Raw genomic sequence first — 17,932 nt, forward strand, 5'->3', positions numbered from 1 at the left:
ACATGGGGAGGCGTGAGAAAACTCAGCTCTGAGAAGAGAAAGAGCAGGAGCTGAGGGAGGGGCTAGTCTTGAGGCTGCCAGTGGGGCGGAGCCCTGAAGAGAGTGGGGCCAAGGAAAAGAGGAAGCAGAAATGTAAAAGCCAACAACAAAGAGAGAGAAAGAGGCTTTGCATGCGATCTACACGCGACCACTACTGACATGGAGCAGAGCACAGGACCTTAGCCTCAGTGTCCTCATCTAGACAGCCAGAGGCTCGGGTCTCAAAGGTTCTCTCTGGTCCTGACATACCCTGGTCAAGAAGCGAGGAAGTCAGGAGTGGAGAGAGGAGTGGAGAGAGGAGTGGGGGTGGGGGGAGAAGGAGGAAGGGGAGGACTGCGCCTTGCAGAGCCCCAGAGGCCCAGATGCTGTCTGTCTTCCCTCGGCTGTCAATCAAGCTTGCGGGACGACCATGGCAATGCCAGGAAGGGGACACTTTCTTCTGGGCACTGGGACGGCCCAGAAGTAGGGGGGCAGGGGCAACTCTGAACAGAATTTCATTGCAGAAAGGGGAGAAAATCAACGTAGCTGTAAAAACCTGCAAGAAAGACTGCACTCTGGACAACAAGGAGAAGTTCTTGAGTGAGGCAGGTAGGTATGCCCTCGAGAGTGACCCAGCCCTGTGCATGAGAAAAGACCCCTGGGACCACACAGACCTGCAGGATGGGAGAGGGGCCTGGAAGCTGGGATGGGGAGGGTATGAACAGTGCAGGGACCTCCATTGGGAGGAGGGGTCTCACTCCCTGTTTCTCCCAGTTGGGACAGCACAGTGTGTTTCTCATATTGGACCTTAGCACACCTCTGGCCCCTCCCTCTCGCCCCCAATTTCAGTGATCATGAAGAATCTTGACCACCCTCATATTGTGAAGCTGATCGGTATCATTGAAGAGGAACCCACCTGGATTATCATGGAATTGTATCCCTATGGTGAGGTAAGCTGCAGGTGGGGGAAGTGGAACCCTGTGGTGACAGCTGGGCCACAGTTGAGCAGGGCCTGTGGGTGGGATGCATTTAGAACACGGGCCCTAAGCTCCCAGCTGCTGCCCTCTGTATTCAGCTGAAACAACCCAGAGATCGTTTGTAGAGGAAGTTTCTGGAACATCTTAGCAACCTAGGTTTGCCTGGGAAGAGCTTGGAGGCTACCTGCCGAGGTCTTGACAGCACTTTCCCTCTTCCTACAGCTGGGCCACTACCTAGAGCGAAACAAGAACTCCCTGAAGGTGCTCACTCTCGTCTTGTACTCCCTGCAGATTTGCAAGGCCATGGCCTATCTGGAGAGCATCAACTGTGTCCACAGGTGGGCTTGGGGAGGAAGCTGGTCTCTTTCGTATGACCCAGGGAGGCTGGGGTAATGCAGGACTTCGGAGTCACAGAGACAGAGATTGAAAGCCCAGCTTTGGTCCTGCTCAATGGGACAACATGAGCATCTTCTGGGAACCCATTGCCTCATCTGCAAAGTGAAATGGCGATATGTGTCTCACAGCGTTGCTATTAAGAGTAGTCTAAAGTGCTGGGCATCTGATTGTAACTCAGGGCATCTAGCCCACTTCCCTGTGGGTTCTAAGAAATCACTTCCCCACTTGCATGGAGCTTGCTTTCCTCAGGCTCACCTGCTTGGTGACACATGGCCCGGGCAGGGGACAGGACTTGGGCAGTGTCTGGAAGATCCTGAGGTCTGGGCCCTCCCCAGCCCAAGCAGCTGGCCCCGCACTGGTCCCCAGAACCCCTGAGCTGCCAAGTCCTAGTCTCCCTCTGGCTGTGAAGTGGCCCCTTCTCCACCCAGCTTTGTTCCTATTCCCTGAAAAGAAGGTCCCAGCCAGGAGGGATATGATCCCCTGGAGGAGACAAAGGGGGGTGCTCTCAAAGCATTGGGGCGAGCAGGTGAATTCTTCAATCCCACACCATGAACGTGGGATACGTGGCCCTGTGGGTGTTACTGTGCAAAGCAATGTGTGGGGATATAAACGTTCATTCATTCATTCATTCCATTCACTCATTCAACACATGTGGAACTTCTACCCTGTGCTTGCAGGCGCCGTCCTCGGCTCTGGGATGAAGTCGTAATTAAAACCGACAAAAATCCCTTTCCTTGTGGAGCTTACCTCATAGCATGAGGGGAAAATTCGAGATGTAAATAGTCATGGGGTGCAGGTGGTGGGGTAATGATTTGTTTCCTTTGTTTGTTTGGGTGAAGTCATCATGCTTTGGAATCAGCTTTACGGTAATAAAGACAAATGGTAGGGAACAGAGCCTGCCTGTGAGGAGCAAGCAGACAAGCCGATTTGGGGTTAGAAATGATGCCAGGAACATGAGGTAAACTGAGTCAGTGGGTTCTCCCTGGGGAGGAGTGAGAGCTCAGCTCTGGGGTTAGGCTGCCTGGGCTGACCCCTTTTCGCACAAGGAACCTACTGGGCCAGCTCCTTCCACTCTCTGTGCCCCTGTCTCCCCCTCTGTGCCAGGGAGGCCTGCGGGTCTTCATGTCACAACACAGAGTGTTGTGTAAATGTGTAAAGCATTTGGGTGGTCTTGGCTGTCCTCGTGCTCCGTGAAGGGTATTTGCAAGCTGTTGCTTTCTGCCATGACAAAAGCCAACAGTCCTATGGAGTTGCAGAAATGGGAGAATAATTGTGATCAGGAAAGTTGCTTGAAGAACCAGCAGGGCGACTTCCTCCCTGGCAGGGGGCAGGATATAGCCAACAGGGCAAGTGTGTGGAGCAAGTCCTGGGACCTGAAATAAGCTTCACACTGGAGCCACGTGAGAAGGGGTGATAGGAGAGAAAGCTCAACAGGGAGATGGTGGAGGGCTTTGTGTGTGGCGGGACCTGAGGGCCAGTCTAGCCTCCTGCCCGAGCAGGGCTTCAGCAAGTCAACTCAGTGGGTCAGGGAAGGGCTGACCCATAGAAGTGGCCCTGTTCTGCTCCGGAGGCTGGGACTGTGGCCAGCACTCTTCCCCTTTATCTCTCTGTCTGTCCATCTGTCTGTCTCTGTCTCTCTGAAACATTCTGAACCTTTACACTTCTCTCCCAGGGACATCGCCGTGCGAAACATCCTGGTGGCCTCCCCTGAGTGTGTGAAGCTGGGGGACTTTGGCCTTTCCCGGTACATTGAGGATGAGGAATATTACAAAGGTGAGGGGAGTTTGGCCTCTGCTTTGTCCCTGGAGAGGTCTCTGCAGCCAAAATAAAAGAAGAGAAAAGAAAAAAGAAAAGAAAAGAAAAGAAAAGAAAAAGACAGGCAAGAAAGAGAGAAAGAAAGAAAGAAAGAAAGAAAGAAAGAAAGAAAGAAAGAAAAGGGTAAAAAAGGAAAGGAAAGGGGAAAAAAAGGAAAGGAAAGGGAAGAGAAGAAAAAGAAAAAAGAAAAAAAAAAGAGAAAGAAAGAAAGAAAGAGACTACAGTTGGTCAAGCCCAGGCAGGCCAAGGGTCTCTGGAGAATAGGCTGTATTTCCGGATAATTCTGGCTCTTTCTTCCCTAAATAATCCCTGTTAAACCTCTTTGCCCACCCAAAGCCTCTGTGACTCGTCTCCCGATCAAGTGGATGTCCCCTGAGTCCATCAATTTCCGCCGCTTTACGACAGCCAGTGACGTCTGGATGTTTGGTGAGTGGAGTTTCAGCAGAGTGTGGGAAAGGGTTCTGATTCTCCCCTCCATGACCAGGCTATGAGGGGGTGCTGGGGGCAGGGGTCGGGACCCCCACCCCTGGGTTGCAAGGGTTCTCTGTTGCTGTGGCCCCTGAGAAGTCTCAGAAGTCCCACCACTAGTGGTGGGTTGGAGGCAACATGGGCTAAGGGCCTGCCTGGGCAGTATTGGTTCATCTTCCCGAAAAAGTCTCGAGGGGAGCATGCACTCCACAAACCAGCCCCGGGGACTGATGTGGGGACGCTCTGGAGGGCATCCTCAAAGCCAAACTCTGAGGTTTGTTCTGAGAAGGAGGAAAAGGGAGAGGTAAGAACAAGACCAGGTGATAGATAGACAGACCCTTACAGAGCACACAGCCACATAGATTTTCCCTCTCAGTTCTCCACAGCCAGCCCAATAAATCTCATTATTATTATTCCCATTTTCCAGATAAGGAAACTGAGGCTCAGCAGGCCAGGGGTTGCCCATGATCGTGTAGGCAGCAAGTGTTGGTGCTAGGCTTCAAACACCAGCTTTCACATAGAGGCTTCACTCCCTCCTATGAGAAGGACTGGTGGAGTCCCAATGACATGCCTTTGACTACCCCCTCCTCCTGGCCCCACAAAACCTAATAGCTTCATGAGAACGGGGTGTAGGGAGGCGAGCCCTAGTTCACTTGCAGATGCAGGTGATTGGTCCCTCCATGGACCACCACGGTGAGCCCCCAGGGATGCTAGAGGGGGAAGCTAGGGAACACGGGAGGTCTGATTGCCACAGTTTTCCCTGAGGAGGGTGCACTGGCCTCTCCACGCATGAGTCCTCCCCAGAGCAGGTCCTGAGCCCTCTCCTCCTGCCCTCAGCTGTATGCATGTGGGAGATCCTGAGCTTTGGCAAGCAGCCCTTCTTCTGGCTGGAGAACAAGGACGTCATCGGGGTGCTCGAGAAGGGGGACCGGCTACCCAAGCCCGACCTCTGCCCACCTGTTCTCTACACCCTCATGACTCGCTGCTGGGACTACGACCCCAGTGAGCGGCCCCGCTTCACTGAGCTCGTGTGCAACCTCAGGTGACCATGGAGCAGGGGTGGGGGGCTGCAGGCACAGGGCCCCCAGAGAGCCAGTCTCCTCTAGAGCCCTTCTTACAATGTATTTCCTTAAACAACATGCAGTTGGCCACCTTATGGATGAGAGAATTCAGGTTCAGTGGCAGTGGCGGGTGGGGCTGGGACTTGCCACCAGGACCTCCCCTCTGACCAACACGGAGTCACGCATCCAAGTGGAAATGACTGGTGCTCCCAGCAGAAGCATGGTGCAGTACATGTTACAGAGACTCAGCAGCTTGCCAGAGGCCAGGGGAGGGAAACTGAGTTCACCATCAGACACAGTGAGCCTGGGTAAGCCTCACCATCTCGATATGTCTCAACCTCAAGCTCCTAGTAAGTGCTCCAAAAATATTTTTTAGGTTAGAACCCAAAGTCTGAACCAGACTTTCACTGACATACCTGTGCTCTTTACAAAGACATGGGGTGTGCCCTACAGGAGGCCTAGCTCAGGCATGCGACCCACACCCCCAGCAGCACCCTGTGCCTCTCCTCTGCATTTGATTGTTCCTCCCAGATAGTAGAGAAGGCAGTGATTGATTTTTGACTGTTAAGACAGTGACCCATGGGTCGCCTCTCCCTTCTAAACGGAGCACTGGCAGCCTGGAGGTCTGATCTCTCACCCAAGAGCCATTATTCTCTGGGTACTGGGAGGTCCCTGGTGAAGGGTGCTGTCAGAATACATTTTAGAGGGTCTCCCTGTTTTCTTGGTGGCCTCCCTGCCGACAACTCCTCCCTGGGTGGTCTGACTTTTTTTTGGCATTCTTTAGGGCAGGGGTCAGCAAACTTTTTCTGTAAACAGCCAGATAGTAAATATTGTGGGCTTTGCAAGCCATATGGTCTCTGTTACAACTACTCAACTCTGCCATTATAGCTCAAAAGCAGCCATAGACAATACATAAATAAATGAGTGTATCTGGATTTCAGTAAGACTATTTGGGGGAACTAAAATTTGAATTTTTATATAATTTTCACATGTCATGAAATTTCTTCTTTTTGTTTTTTTCAATCGTTTAAAAATGTAAAAGCCATTCTTAGTTTGGGGCGTTCAAAAATAGGTGAGGGGGCTGGATTTGGCCTGTGGGCAATAGCTTCCTGGCCCCTGCATTAGGGAATCTGTGTTTCATTAACATTAAAAACACCATGGCTTGAAACACTGCAGTCAACACATTGGCATTTTTTAGAGAAAGAAAATAGTTCCTGGCAACTACTTTTTAGGGAGTTACCCCAAGGGGCATGCTGGAACTGCCCAAGCTAAGGCAGTGGGAATGACACTGAATTTGTCTGCAGGGCATTCCAACACAGTCTGCAAGGCCTTCAGCTTAAAAGACCTCTCTGTACCTGTCTTTCCCTTCGTTGACACTCCTGATTAATTTTAGATTCATCTCTTTGGTCAAATTAGAGAAGCCAAAGTGTTCCAGGAAAAGTATTTGAAAGATGTAATTTGAAAGGGCCAAAGCTCTGGGGTGATGAGGGTGGGGGGGGGGGGTGTCTTAATTCACCCTGGGGGCTTGAGAACCACGGGAAGCTACGACAGGTGCTTCTCCATGGGCTGAGAGGCATGCCCTATTAGAGGAACAAGGCCAGCCTCTTCCATGGATGGAGTTAGAAGCAGGCTTTCTGGTATAATTGGAAGGATATCTGAAGACCCCAAGGACCCCAGGATATCCCCCCCCCCCTAACCGCCCCTGCTCAAGCTATAGCCTGGCAGTCCTCCATTAGAGTTAAGAAAGGATTTGATGAGTGTTTCCTAATTGGGGGAGGGGGGGCGGAAAGAAGAGCCCATTTAATGTCAAACTTTGAAAATTCCTTCCTGTAACAATAGTTATATTTTCAGAATTTATTGATTGGCAAAATGTATTAAGCTATATAATGAATTTTTAATATAATATATAACATAATGCTTGTACACTTGAAAATACAAAACCAAATAGTGTATATTCAGTAGCACATAATACTTGGTATACATATGAACATGTGGATTCATGGACTCCCTGTAATCACTCCAGAGTCCTCTAGGGTCTGTGACTCTCAAGTTGGGAACCACCAGATTGAGTAAGAAAGGCAAGAAGCATGCGCATAGCTAACCCAGGAATGAATCCATAGCCATTTCTCATTAATATATACCAGGAATGTGTTGATGGGTGATTTAATGAAAAATAGGAGATATAGGAGATATAGAACACAGGCCTTGGTTATGAAGTTGGCTGGGATATCAGAAATCTACATAGCGGGTTGGTGCCAATAATAAGCACAGGAAGGCAAGATGCAGGGGGAGGTGGGTGGGAGACATGCTTGCACTACCCTGTTGGACTGGCTCTCCAAGGACTTTTTCCCCACCATAGATCCATTCACGTGATTTTCCCAACTTCACTGTTGGGGGAGCAGCCTCAGGATCCATCTTCCAGCCTTCTCAGAGGGGTCTTCCCTGGCCACTCTGCAGAGGAAACAGAAATGGGATCCAGTGGTCCTTCTTTGGGCCTCTCCGGGCTTCTAAGGAAGGCAGAGAAGAGGTCCCAGGAGCATCTTTAACTTTATTCCTCTTTCTTTATCTGACCTGATTCCTTGGCAGTGACATTTATCAGATGGAGAAGGACATCGCTATAGAGCAGGAAAGGAATGCTCGTTACCGACCTCCCAAAATCTTGGAGCCCACAGCCTACCAGGAACCCCCACCCAAGGTAAACAAAGCCCTGGTCTCATGGATCCTGTAAATCAAGCAGAACTGGGTCCCCATCTAGCCCATCTTGACCTATGTACCATCCTCCCTTTTCCTCCAGCATAAGCAGGATGTACTCCAATAGTCCTCTTGGCCCTCAACTCAACTGTCCATCAGCACTGAACTCAGCACCCATCACATGGGTCCCCTGGCTGGTTTGATCTGAGACCCAAGACAGCAGACCTCTCAGAGAGAAGCTAGGACAGGGAACCACCCTGTAAACTCTGCCCTTGCAGGGCTGGAGCACTTTTCTTTCTGGTGTTTTTCAGGGACAAATTAGATGTCCCTGAGGGCACATGAATGGGGAGTGTCCCTTAATTCCTTATGTTCAGTTTCCATGTACATGCCCTACATGGTATCTCTAGGCTCAGAATCCAGTGCCCTGCTTGCCATGCCATTAGGTGGGTGGGTTTTGAGGGACCATGCCTATATTAGTCAGCTCGAGTTTCCATAACAAAATACAGTAGACTGAGTATGGAGGCTGGGAAGTCCAAGATCAAGGTGATGGCAGATTCATTGTGTGGTGAGCACTCTCTTCTTGACTTACAGATGGCCACCTTCTCACTGTGCCTTCACACAGCAGAGGGACCAAGAGCCCCAACTCTTATGACCTCATCTAACCCTAATTATGTTGCAAAGGTCCTACCTCCAAATGCCATCACACTAAGAGTTGGGGCTTCAATATATGAATCTGGGGGTGGGGGACACAAACATTCAGTCCATAACAAAGTCCTATCTGGTCCAGGACCTTTTCTCACTGTCCCCCTTGCCTGGCATGCCCTGCCCCTTCCCTCAGTCAGGGCCCAGCTCAGTATTCATTTCTTCCATGAAGCCGCTGCAAGTGCCTGAGGCCTCGCTGACTTGTTACCTCTCAAAGTATGTGGCTTTTGATAGCTGATTTGACAGGTATTCCCATATCTAAAGAAGCTACACAACAGAGATTGGTAAACCCTTCAATTAGTGATGGCCCCCAGGAGGACAGGAAGACTGGTTTCTTTGTACCTTCTTATCACTCAGCATATAGTGTGTGCTCAATAAGTGAATGCAAATGGTTTTAATGATAATTTTGCCCCTCATGTCTCCTTCATTCTGAATAAGCCTGACCTGTGTCCAATCTAGTATTCCCTTTGATGAGCATGGTCACTCAGGGAGAGAGCCATGGACTGACTCATCTTTGTGATTTCTCTCCAGCCCAGCCGGCCCAAGTATAGACCCCCTCCACAAACCAACCTTCTGGCTCCCAAGCTGCAGTTCCAGGTAAACATGTAACCAGAGGGCCGGGAAAGTTTGGGGCCATTTCTTATCTCAAGCCATCCTGAAATTCCATTCTTGTGCCTTTGAGGAGTAGCTGTTACCTGCTTGGGTTATTAGGAGATGGCCTGCACTGACTCTTCTTTGGTACCCACAAGAGAATTTGAACTCAGAGTGCCAGATATCAAAATGCAATTCTACCAGGCTGTCCTCAGCTAAGACTTACCTCTGTCCATAGTGTTTGTTGCTCTGTGTGCCTGCCTACAGCTACCTCTCTATGCTGAAGGCCTCTTCGGCCCCCTACCCTGAATAAAGCTTTCTGAGAAGGAATTTCAGGCAGTTGGGGACAGTTGGTATTCCCCAGGGAATGGAGTTGTTCCCTGGGGCTCCCCTCAGAGGCCCTGAGCAGAACCCAGGTGGGCAGAATCAGTCTCCATCTGAGCTTTCCTCACACCTCCACCATCACCAAACATGGGATCTTCCCAAGCTGTTGGTCCCTGTCTGAGAATGTCTGTCTTGTGTCTCAGTCCTGCATCTCAGTCATAGGGAGCCAAGGCCCATCTCTTTTCTTCTCTTACATCCCTCAGCTCAGAGTCACTGCTCAACAATGGAGCATCTCAACCAATGGAAACAATATCTATTTACCTGGTACTCCTTACAGAAATGTGCTGCCCCATGGTCCTATATTTCTCAAGGAAATGGTCCAGTACCAAAACAAGGCTAACCAAGAACTAGCAGATACATTTTTGTCCTGTAAAGAAAAAAAATCTTGATGCAGAAGACAGAAGCAATATTCCTAAAAAGCATCATACCTTTTTGTGTGATGTTTAAAATAATGATTAAACACACACACACACACACACACACACACACACACACACACATTTCTGTGGGCTAATCATATCTCTCAGTTTGCAACATGACTATGAAACAGAGCTCTTTTCTGAAGAGTCCTAAAGGCAGAGACATGGACTCAGTAGGTCAGTAACATAGGTGGACCCCATGGTATGCAGAGCATCATGGTGGTTGGATGCTAGATGAAAAAGAGGCCACAGCGGTGGTGCAGACGCTAGGCAAGAGCCACGTGTGTTGCCCTATCACAAGACCAACGAAGTGCCTACACCACATTCTTTATTAGCTCCTGAATAGCAAGTCCTATTTCTCCAATGGTGTCCATTAATGTTTCTCTGTGCTCATGTTTGTAGCAGCTAATCGTCCACCTTCTTGCCTTGTCCTTGTGCCTGGTGCTTCTTTGCTTCTCCTGAATAGGTCCCTGAGGGTCTGTGTGCCAGCTCACCTACGCTCACCAGCCCTATGGAGTATCCATCTCCTGTAAACTCGCTGCACACCCCACCTCTCCATCGGCACAATGTCTTCAAGCGCCACAGCATGCGGGTAAGAGGGCTCTGCATGCTGGGTCCTAACCCGAACTGAGGAGGCTGCTAGAGGGAGGCGTCTGGGCCACCAGAAACCCTACATCCTCAGGGTCAGGAGGTGCCCTCCATGCTTTAATGCACCAGCCAGCCCACCAAGGGGCTCTGTGATGCCCTCTCTTTTGCAAACACACTGGAAGCTGGGGGCCAAACCCGGCTCTGCTCTCAAGGACACCCAGCTGGCCTGGACCTGCCCCTGTCCATACTCTGGTGCTGTGGCAATCGTGTCAAATCTCCCCTTTCCTGAGCCCTGGGGTGGTGTGGAGGTTTGTGGGCAGATGGCAACCAAACCTGATGGTGCCGGAGATCCAGGAGGCTCTACCCAGTTCTGCCCTTCCTACATGATTGCTTAGGTTGCTAAATCTCTCCTCAGTCAATGGAAAGGCTTCCTTGTGGCTCTACTTCTGCTGCTTCTGTAAAAGTTGCTGTTGTGTGGGAAGGAGCTTGAGGGTTAGTGTGGGGCTAAGCCACCCTTCCCAGTCATGTCTTTGTTATAACTGCCAGTGAGGTCTTGTGGACTGGCTTCTGATTGCCAAGTCTCGCAAAAAAAAAAAAAAAAAAAAAAAAAAAGCAGCTTTGCATATAAAAGTGACACCCACTTGCCCCTTCTCAGCACCCATCTTCTCCTTCAATGGAGCCATGGTCAGCTGGCATGAATATTTGATATACTTTACTAAACTGGGTCTTGATATGTGACAAAACAAACCAAATGCATTATTTTAGTTCTATCTCTGTATGCAAGAGTGATACTTCAGGCTCAGTATACTTGACTCTGAAAGTTTTTTGGGAAAACTACATGTTTATTCCAATAGATTTGAAAAATAGAGGAAAGTATGTTGACATGTTCTGTACTATTATTCTCAAATTAGGGAAATTTTTAAATGCATAAGATAACTTAGAATTCTAGGCAGCAAGATCTATTGTGGACTAAAATTTCCCCTGACCTCGCTCACTTTCCCCTTTTATGTTAATTTAACCAATTTATATCTTAACATATACTTAACAATAATAAAACTGAAGTTTTAAGCATGCACTATAATTTAGAATGTTCAGTTCCTCCACCTTCCTGTCCTTGACTCTATTTGTAGTTGAGTTTTAGCGAATTTTGCTTTAAAGTGTGTCCTTTTAGAAAAAACTACTTTGCACGTTTCCAGGGTGGCACTGCCTTTATCTAATCCCTGCTTCACCATAAGAACTTTGTTCAGTTCCATAAAGACAGACCGTGCAGCAGGAAAAAAAAAAGGCCTTTGTGTCAGGGATTTGGAAGTATTTGCCATAAGGAATGTCTGCCTAAAAGAATATAATGAACATTTCTTTCAGTAAACAACAACAAAAAAACTAAAAAATACAAAATCCATTTTATGGTATACATCTAAAAGACTGAGAAAACCTCTTTCAGGTAAAATGCTGGAAAGGTATAACAGGCTTCCCATCAAGCATTTGAAAGCATTTAACAAAAATCAGAGACAGTTTTCCCACAAAAACTATTTTTTGTCCTGGCTGACTCTATTGCCTTACTCATCTGGGAATCTAGAATTCCACACCAGGGTCAGGATGGCAGCAATCCTTCTCTTGAAGGATTAAACCACAATTGAGGTTTAAATTAATAATAAAATTCAATAAACTACTACTTTGTGCAGGACCGGTTAGCCAGGCACTGTCCTAGGTGCTGAAGGGAGAACGAGAGACTTCAGCCCTCAGTGAGCTTCCAGGCGGCCAGAAGGAATAGGGCGGGTGCATGCACACTTACCTGTGATGCAAGCCATAAAGCTGGGAGTGGCGCACAGAGGTAACGCAAAGGTGCAGTGGGAGATCAAAGAGAAGAACAGCTTCCAGCTTCTTTTTTTTCAGGTGGGCCTTGAAGGATGGGGAAGATTTGGACAGGAAGAAACTGGGATATGGGGGATGAAAGAGTCATCAATCAGTAGGAGCCAAGACTGAGTGATGTGAAGCCACAGGGCAAGTGCGGGAGCTGTTTGGCTAGAACATAGAAGGATGCATTTGGATATGGAAATAAGACTGGCAAGATGGGAGGCAGGTAGCCAAAATATGGAAGGACTCACAGCTTTGCGAGAGACACTTTAAGGTACCACCAGAACCCGATTCCTTTTAAAAGTGACCAGCAATGTAAGTATCCATTACCTGATAGGAATATCTGAGGTACCGTGTAGGCAAGTAAGCCCTAACGTGATTGTTAAAAATCTAATGTTCACCTTGAGTTTTATTATGCAATTTTAAGTCATAGGAAAAAAAATTTCCAATACATGTTAAAATATCTGATGAGATGGTGATCAGACTTGGGGCACCCTAGGTATTTGAGTATTGGGAATTTTCTTTTAATGCTTACAAAACTACACAGTGCTTTCCTGACTACTAACTTCTTCTACCAGCATTTAGTCTCTCTCAGTCTAGCCTCGTCTTACCTTGAGATTCCTAGCTTGACAGTCACAATATTTTACACTTAGCTCCTGTGTTACTATTTGCCAATAGCCTGGGGCAGCCATACAATTGTGTTCGCAGGTGTTGACATTTAACCATGGGTATTTATAACCTTCAAATACCCTCATTCTGGAGCATCAGCCTCTGAAATAAATCTTACTTGTTTTATCAATTCTATGATTATAAAATACTCTTATGTCCTGAAACTTGTCTTAAAATAAAGTCTAACTCAATAGCCTCCAGCTGAGGTGATCTTACCTCAGAGGGGACATTTGGAGATGTCTGGAGGCATTTTTGTTACAACTGGGGAGATGCCAAAGGTATCTAGTGGGTGGAATTGCTGGTGAGCAACCTACAATTTACAGGAAATCTTCCTCAATAAATAATTATCTTGGGGCGCCTAGATGGCTCAGTCAGTTGAGCATCCGACTCTTGATTTTGGCTCAGGTCATGATCCCAAAGGTCATGGGATCGAGCTTCACATCAGGCTCCGGCTGATTGTGAAGCCTTCTTAAGAGAGATCTCTCTCTCTCTCTCTGCCCCTCTCCCCCCCCCCCACCGCCTCTCTCTCTCTCTCTCTCTCTCTCTCTCTCTGTCTCTCTCTCTCTCTCTCACCTCTGTCTCTCTGTCTGCCTCTCTATGCCCCCCTACAAGAAAAAAAAATTATCTGGTCCCAAATGTTAATGGTACTGAGGTTGAGAAAGTCCTGGCTAACTATTCCTTAGTTCTCCCTATGTGAACAGGGACATTGCATATTCTACTACCACTGCCCTCCCAGCACCCAGCCCTATGCCTGCCACATAGTAGTTGCTTAATAAGTAGTTGTTGAATGGATTAACAAACAAAGAATATTTCAGCAAGAAATGTAACTTGCAGCGGAGTGGGGGTGGGGGTGGGGGAGAAGTATTGTTAGAAATTGAGAGCCGTGATTGAAACTCAGTGAGCACTAGGAAATATAACTAATTTGAAACTGTGTTGTTATATTCAAGTGCATTTTAGAGGGTTTGGTTGGAAAAATCTTTTTTAGAGGCTTGGCAGAGATTATGGCTTGCTAAAGTAGATAGAGAATAATTTTTAGCAATTTATGCAAGTGACTTGTATGTAAAATGGCCACTTTAAAAGCAAGGATCTGAGGAGGCTGCTGGTCTGAATGCCATAGAAAGGTCCTGCCCCTGACAAAGCACACCCTGGGCTTTATGCAATCGAAAAAATGACATATAGCACTCATGAGTCCAAGAGGCCAAGGTAATCATGTACAGCAGAAAAAAGCAAAAGATGTAAATGAACCCTGGGGAAGATTAAGGGAAAAGAAGTACTAAGAAAACATGTAACACCTCCTGTTTAAAATGGGTTTTTTTTTAAGTTTACTTATTTGTTTTGAGACAGACCGAGACAGCATGAGCAGAGGAGGGGCAGAGAGAGGGGGACAGAGAATCTCAAGTGAGAGAGAGAGAGAGAGAGAACTCACAACCCTTGAGATCATGACCCAAACCAAAACCCAGAGTCAGTAGCTTAACCAGCTGAGCTCCCCAGGTGCCCTTGTAATACCTTCTGTTTAAGAAATAGCAGGTAAAACTATTGCTCCGAAGCCCTTTAAACAAGTTAAGACGGAGATTAGATTGATGAAGCCATGGAAAGGAAGCATTTATTGCATATCTATAGATCCATATTTCTTTAAATTTTGTTCTCCACTTTTTTTTAGTTCATACATTTCTTTTAGCCTTTGGCTAAATAACCCAAGCTACTAGCTTAAAAAAAGAGTACATTTTGGGGGCGCCTGGGTGGCTCAGTCAGTTGAGTGTCCAACTCTTGATTTTGGCCTCGGGTCATAATCTCACGGTTCATGAGATCAAGCTCCGAGTAGGGCTCTGCACTGATAGCATGGAGCCTGCTTGGGATTCTCTCTCTCTGCCCCTCCCCCACTCTGTGTCTCCTTCTCTCTCAAAATAAATAAATAAGTAGATGAGTAAGTAAATACATAAATGTTTAAAAAATAGTAAAGAGTATGTTTTCATAAAAAGACGCGGTCACACGGGCGCGGGCCGTTGCCCCTTCCCTCAGCCTGTACCCTGTATGGTACCCTGTATGGTGTAGCTTTGCAGCCACACCACAGCTCCTCAGGGCTTCCAGACCCACTGCCACGGTGTTCGGGTGACGATAAGCACCCAAGGCTTTCCATAAGACTGGCTTTGCATTTTTTAATTTATTAAGTGACAGCAGCCACGACAAGTGCCAACTGAGAAAATACCATTAAGGCGGTAATTTGAAAATAAAATTGTATTAGCAGATCGAGCCATTGTTTAAATACAATGCATGTTCAGTGCTGTGCTCTCGGCCTCCAAGTTACACTGCAGCAGGGGCACGTGCTCGGGGCTGACGGATCCAATAACTGTGTACATATACGGCTGCGGATTTAAGAACTGTCCAATGAGAAAGCAGCTGGCGAGGCCAAGGCTCGTGGCTCCCACAGGCTCTTCTGAGGATTGCCCTTCCTGGGCCTGGGCACGGGCTCACCGGGTCCTCTCCTCTCTCCCCACTGACCTCTCAGGAGGAGGACTTCATCCGACCCAGCAGTCGAGAAGAGGCCCAGCAGCTATGGGAGGCCGAGAGGCTCAAGATGCGGCAGATCCTGGACAAACAGCAGAAGGAGATGGTGGAAGATTACCAGTGGCTGAGGCAGGAGGAGAAATCCTTGGTGAGAAGCCACTGAGTCGTGGGGGGGAGAGACCCCCCGCCCCCTCGGCCCCCCCTCCCCGCCCCCTCGGCCCCCTACTTTCTCCCCGCCCCCTCCCCCCCCCCCCCCCCGCCCTCCAGCCCCCTCGGCCCCCCAACTTCCCCCCTCCCCCCAGCCCCTCCCCCCACCCCCCTCCCGCCCCCACCGGCAGCACTGCTGAGCACAATTTGATAAAGGCACTTGAATGGGAGCCGTGTTCACACCACCATGTCCATCTGTGTCCTCTTGCCACCCCGGATGATGAGAGTGAATGCCCTCCATGCATCCTTGGGGTTTTCAGTTCTAGAATCCTAAGAAGTCGTTTGCTTTGGTTTCCTCCTCTGCAGGACCCCATGGTGTACATGAACGATAAGTCCCCGCTGGTAAGTCACCGGGAGAGGGTTCTGCCTTAAAGCGAAGGCCTGGGAAGGCATGGGAGACAGCAGGACCCCCAGCCCCAGGCCCCCTGCCTGCCCATCCGTTCCCTTTTTGCCTCTCACCTCGGGGAGCCTGACTTCTCCCATTACTTGGATCTCCACGAACCTCCATTCCTGAGCTCCCTCTTGATTGACACCCACAGTGCATCCTTCCTCTGCCATAGGGCCCTCCCGGCCCCTGGGACAAGAGCTCGCCGGTGTCCCCCTGCAGCTATGACCTCCAAGAACACAGTTGAGGGCGTGGGGAACAGGTCAAGGTGGGGGGGGAGGTGTCCCACGAACTTCATTGGTGACACGTTCTCTCTCCTCCCTTCCAGACCCCAGAGAAGGAGGCCGGCTATAGTAAGTGTCTGCGCCCTTCCTTTTGGCAGGAACTTCTGCTTGACATCTTGCGTGGAGCCCCCATCCGCACTCGCTGCCCACTGCAGACAGCAGCAGAATCTGCTTGCCATTTTAAGAAACTCTGCCTGTTTCAGTTCAGAGTGCGCAGAGAGGGCCCGTCTGGGATTTGGTATTTAGTCTCAGCTCCATCTACCGCCCCCACTGTCTCCCTGCCCAGGCCTCTTCTTGTCTCCCTCTGTTGCCGGGGTCCTCAGCCCTCATTTCAGTGTATCTCCTTCTGCATTTATTTGGAGATGTTAGTGGTTCTTCCTATCTCCCCCTCACTGTGTTGGAGGCTGCCTGCAGGGATAGTAAAGTTGCTCTGCCCGCCTCTCCCAGCGGATGCCTCTCTTCCCTAGGCCCCTAGGATGAAAGAGAGAGAGGGCCCCAGGGATGGAAGAGAGGGGACAGGGGCAGCTAAGCCCACAGGGCCTTTCCAGAAGCTGCTGCTGAAGGGGGGTCAGGAAGAGTCAGCAGTGAGCCAGGCTCATCTTTGTCATCCTAGGGAGGGTGAGGCTGATGATCATGGTGATGGTGATGAGCAACCAGTGACAATGACAACAGTCACAGGAAACTCACCACTAGCCAAGCGCAGGCCCAAGTTGCTTGCAAATGTTAGCTCTGACCCCACAGCAACTCTATCAGATAGGCGTGATTCATCGTTACGCAGGGCGCCAGGCTGGCTCAGTCGGTTAAGTGGCTGACTTTTTAATATTTATTTATTTATCTTGAGTGAGAGAGAGAGAGAGAGAAAGCAGGGGAGGGACAGAGACAGGGAGAGAGAATCCCAAGCAGACTCTGCACTGTCAGCACAGAGCCCGACACAGGGATCAAACTCATAAACTGTGAGACCCTGACCAGAGTTGAAACCAAAAATCAGATGCTTAACCAGCTGAGCCACCCAGGCGCCCCAAGCGTCCAACTCTCCGTTTCATCTCAGATCTTGATCTCACAGTTTGTGAGATCCAGCCCCGCATCCGGCTCTGCTCAGGCAGCACAGGGCCTGCTTGGGATTCTCTCCCTCTCTCTCTGCCCCTCCCCTGCTCACACTCTCTCTCACTCTCAAGAAACATAAATAAATAAACATTAAAAAAAAAAAAGGTCCTTACGCCCATTTTACAAAGGACAGGAAACCGAGGCATAGGAAGGTCAAGTAACTTCGAATAGTGTGGGTCTTCTACTGTTTCACTTCCTTGAACCCCAAACACTCAAAGCAGACCATTAGGGAATCCTCACAAGTCTACCCCAGGAGCTGCTCTGGCACCAGATCAGGGGCTCCACAGCCACCTGTTACTTCACAGAGTGAAGTTTCTTCCCCGTGACCATCAAGGCCAGCATGTGTGCTGTTCCTCAGGGGCCAGTGTGTGTCCAGCAGGCGCTGGGACGTCTGTGCGAGGACTCCACCTCCGCTGCAACTTTGGCTTTTGCTTTCTATAAAATGGACAGTGGTGTTTGACTATGGGAGGACCAGGGGGACCAGAGCCCATTTACCCAGGCACCCTCCTGGAAACACCTTTGGGCTTAGTTTCCCTGGGGCTCCCGGTAGCAGAAGAGAGGAGGTTGGCTTGGTTGGCAGCAGGTATGAAGGGAAGGGCCAGGGTGCCGAGACCCTCCCCGCCCCCCCCCCACTCACTCTCCCTCCTCCTTGCAGCGGAGTTCACGGGCCCCCCACAGAAGCCACCGCGGCTGGGTGCTCAGGTACGTGTTGGCTTTGCCGAAGCTGGTGATGAGTTTGAATCAGGGTTCCACGAGACGCAAGGCTATGAAGACTTCAGAAATAATCCAGTCCTGTATCCTCACATAGCTGAGG

The 17,932-nt window shown here is 49.2% G+C and overlaps 1 protein-coding gene across 6 annotated transcripts in view; it reads left to right on the plus strand.

Moving 5' to 3' along the window:
• PTK2B (protein tyrosine kinase 2 beta) overlaps window positions 1–17,932 on the plus strand; it is a 125,560-nt gene that overhangs the window by 103,682 nt on the left and 3,946 nt on the right. For 4 of the 6 annotated variants that reach the window (XM_042934919.1, XM_042934917.1, XM_042934918.1 and 1 more), the window contains 13 exons: window positions 543–627; window positions 868–968; window positions 1,218–1,333; window positions 3,064–3,164; window positions 3,543–3,632; window positions 4,512–4,716; window positions 7,322–7,430; window positions 8,660–8,725; window positions 9,989–10,114; window positions 15,140–15,286; window positions 15,652–15,687; window positions 16,059–16,083; window positions 17,774–17,820. In XM_042934919.1, the coding sequence (XP_042790853.1) occupies window positions 543–627; window positions 868–968; window positions 1,218–1,333; window positions 3,064–3,164; window positions 3,543–3,632; window positions 4,512–4,716; window positions 7,322–7,430; window positions 8,660–8,725; window positions 9,989–10,114; window positions 15,140–15,286; window positions 15,652–15,687; window positions 16,059–16,083; window positions 17,774–17,820 (1,254 nt within the window). The remainder of the gene's footprint in view (window positions 1–542; window positions 628–867; window positions 969–1,217; window positions 1,334–3,063; window positions 3,165–3,542; window positions 3,633–4,511; window positions 4,717–7,321; window positions 7,431–8,659; window positions 8,726–9,988; window positions 10,115–15,139; window positions 15,287–15,651; window positions 15,688–16,058; window positions 16,084–17,773; window positions 17,821–17,932) is intronic. The other 2 variants (XM_042934920.1, XM_042934921.1) reach the window with 1 other exon arrangement.

The sequence above is a fragment of the Panthera leo genome, chromosome B1, assembly GCF_018350215.1.
Source record: "Panthera leo isolate Ple1 chromosome B1, P.leo_Ple1_pat1.1, whole genome shotgun sequence".
NCBI classification, from domain to species: Eukaryota; Metazoa; Chordata; class Mammalia; order Carnivora; family Felidae; genus Panthera; species Panthera leo.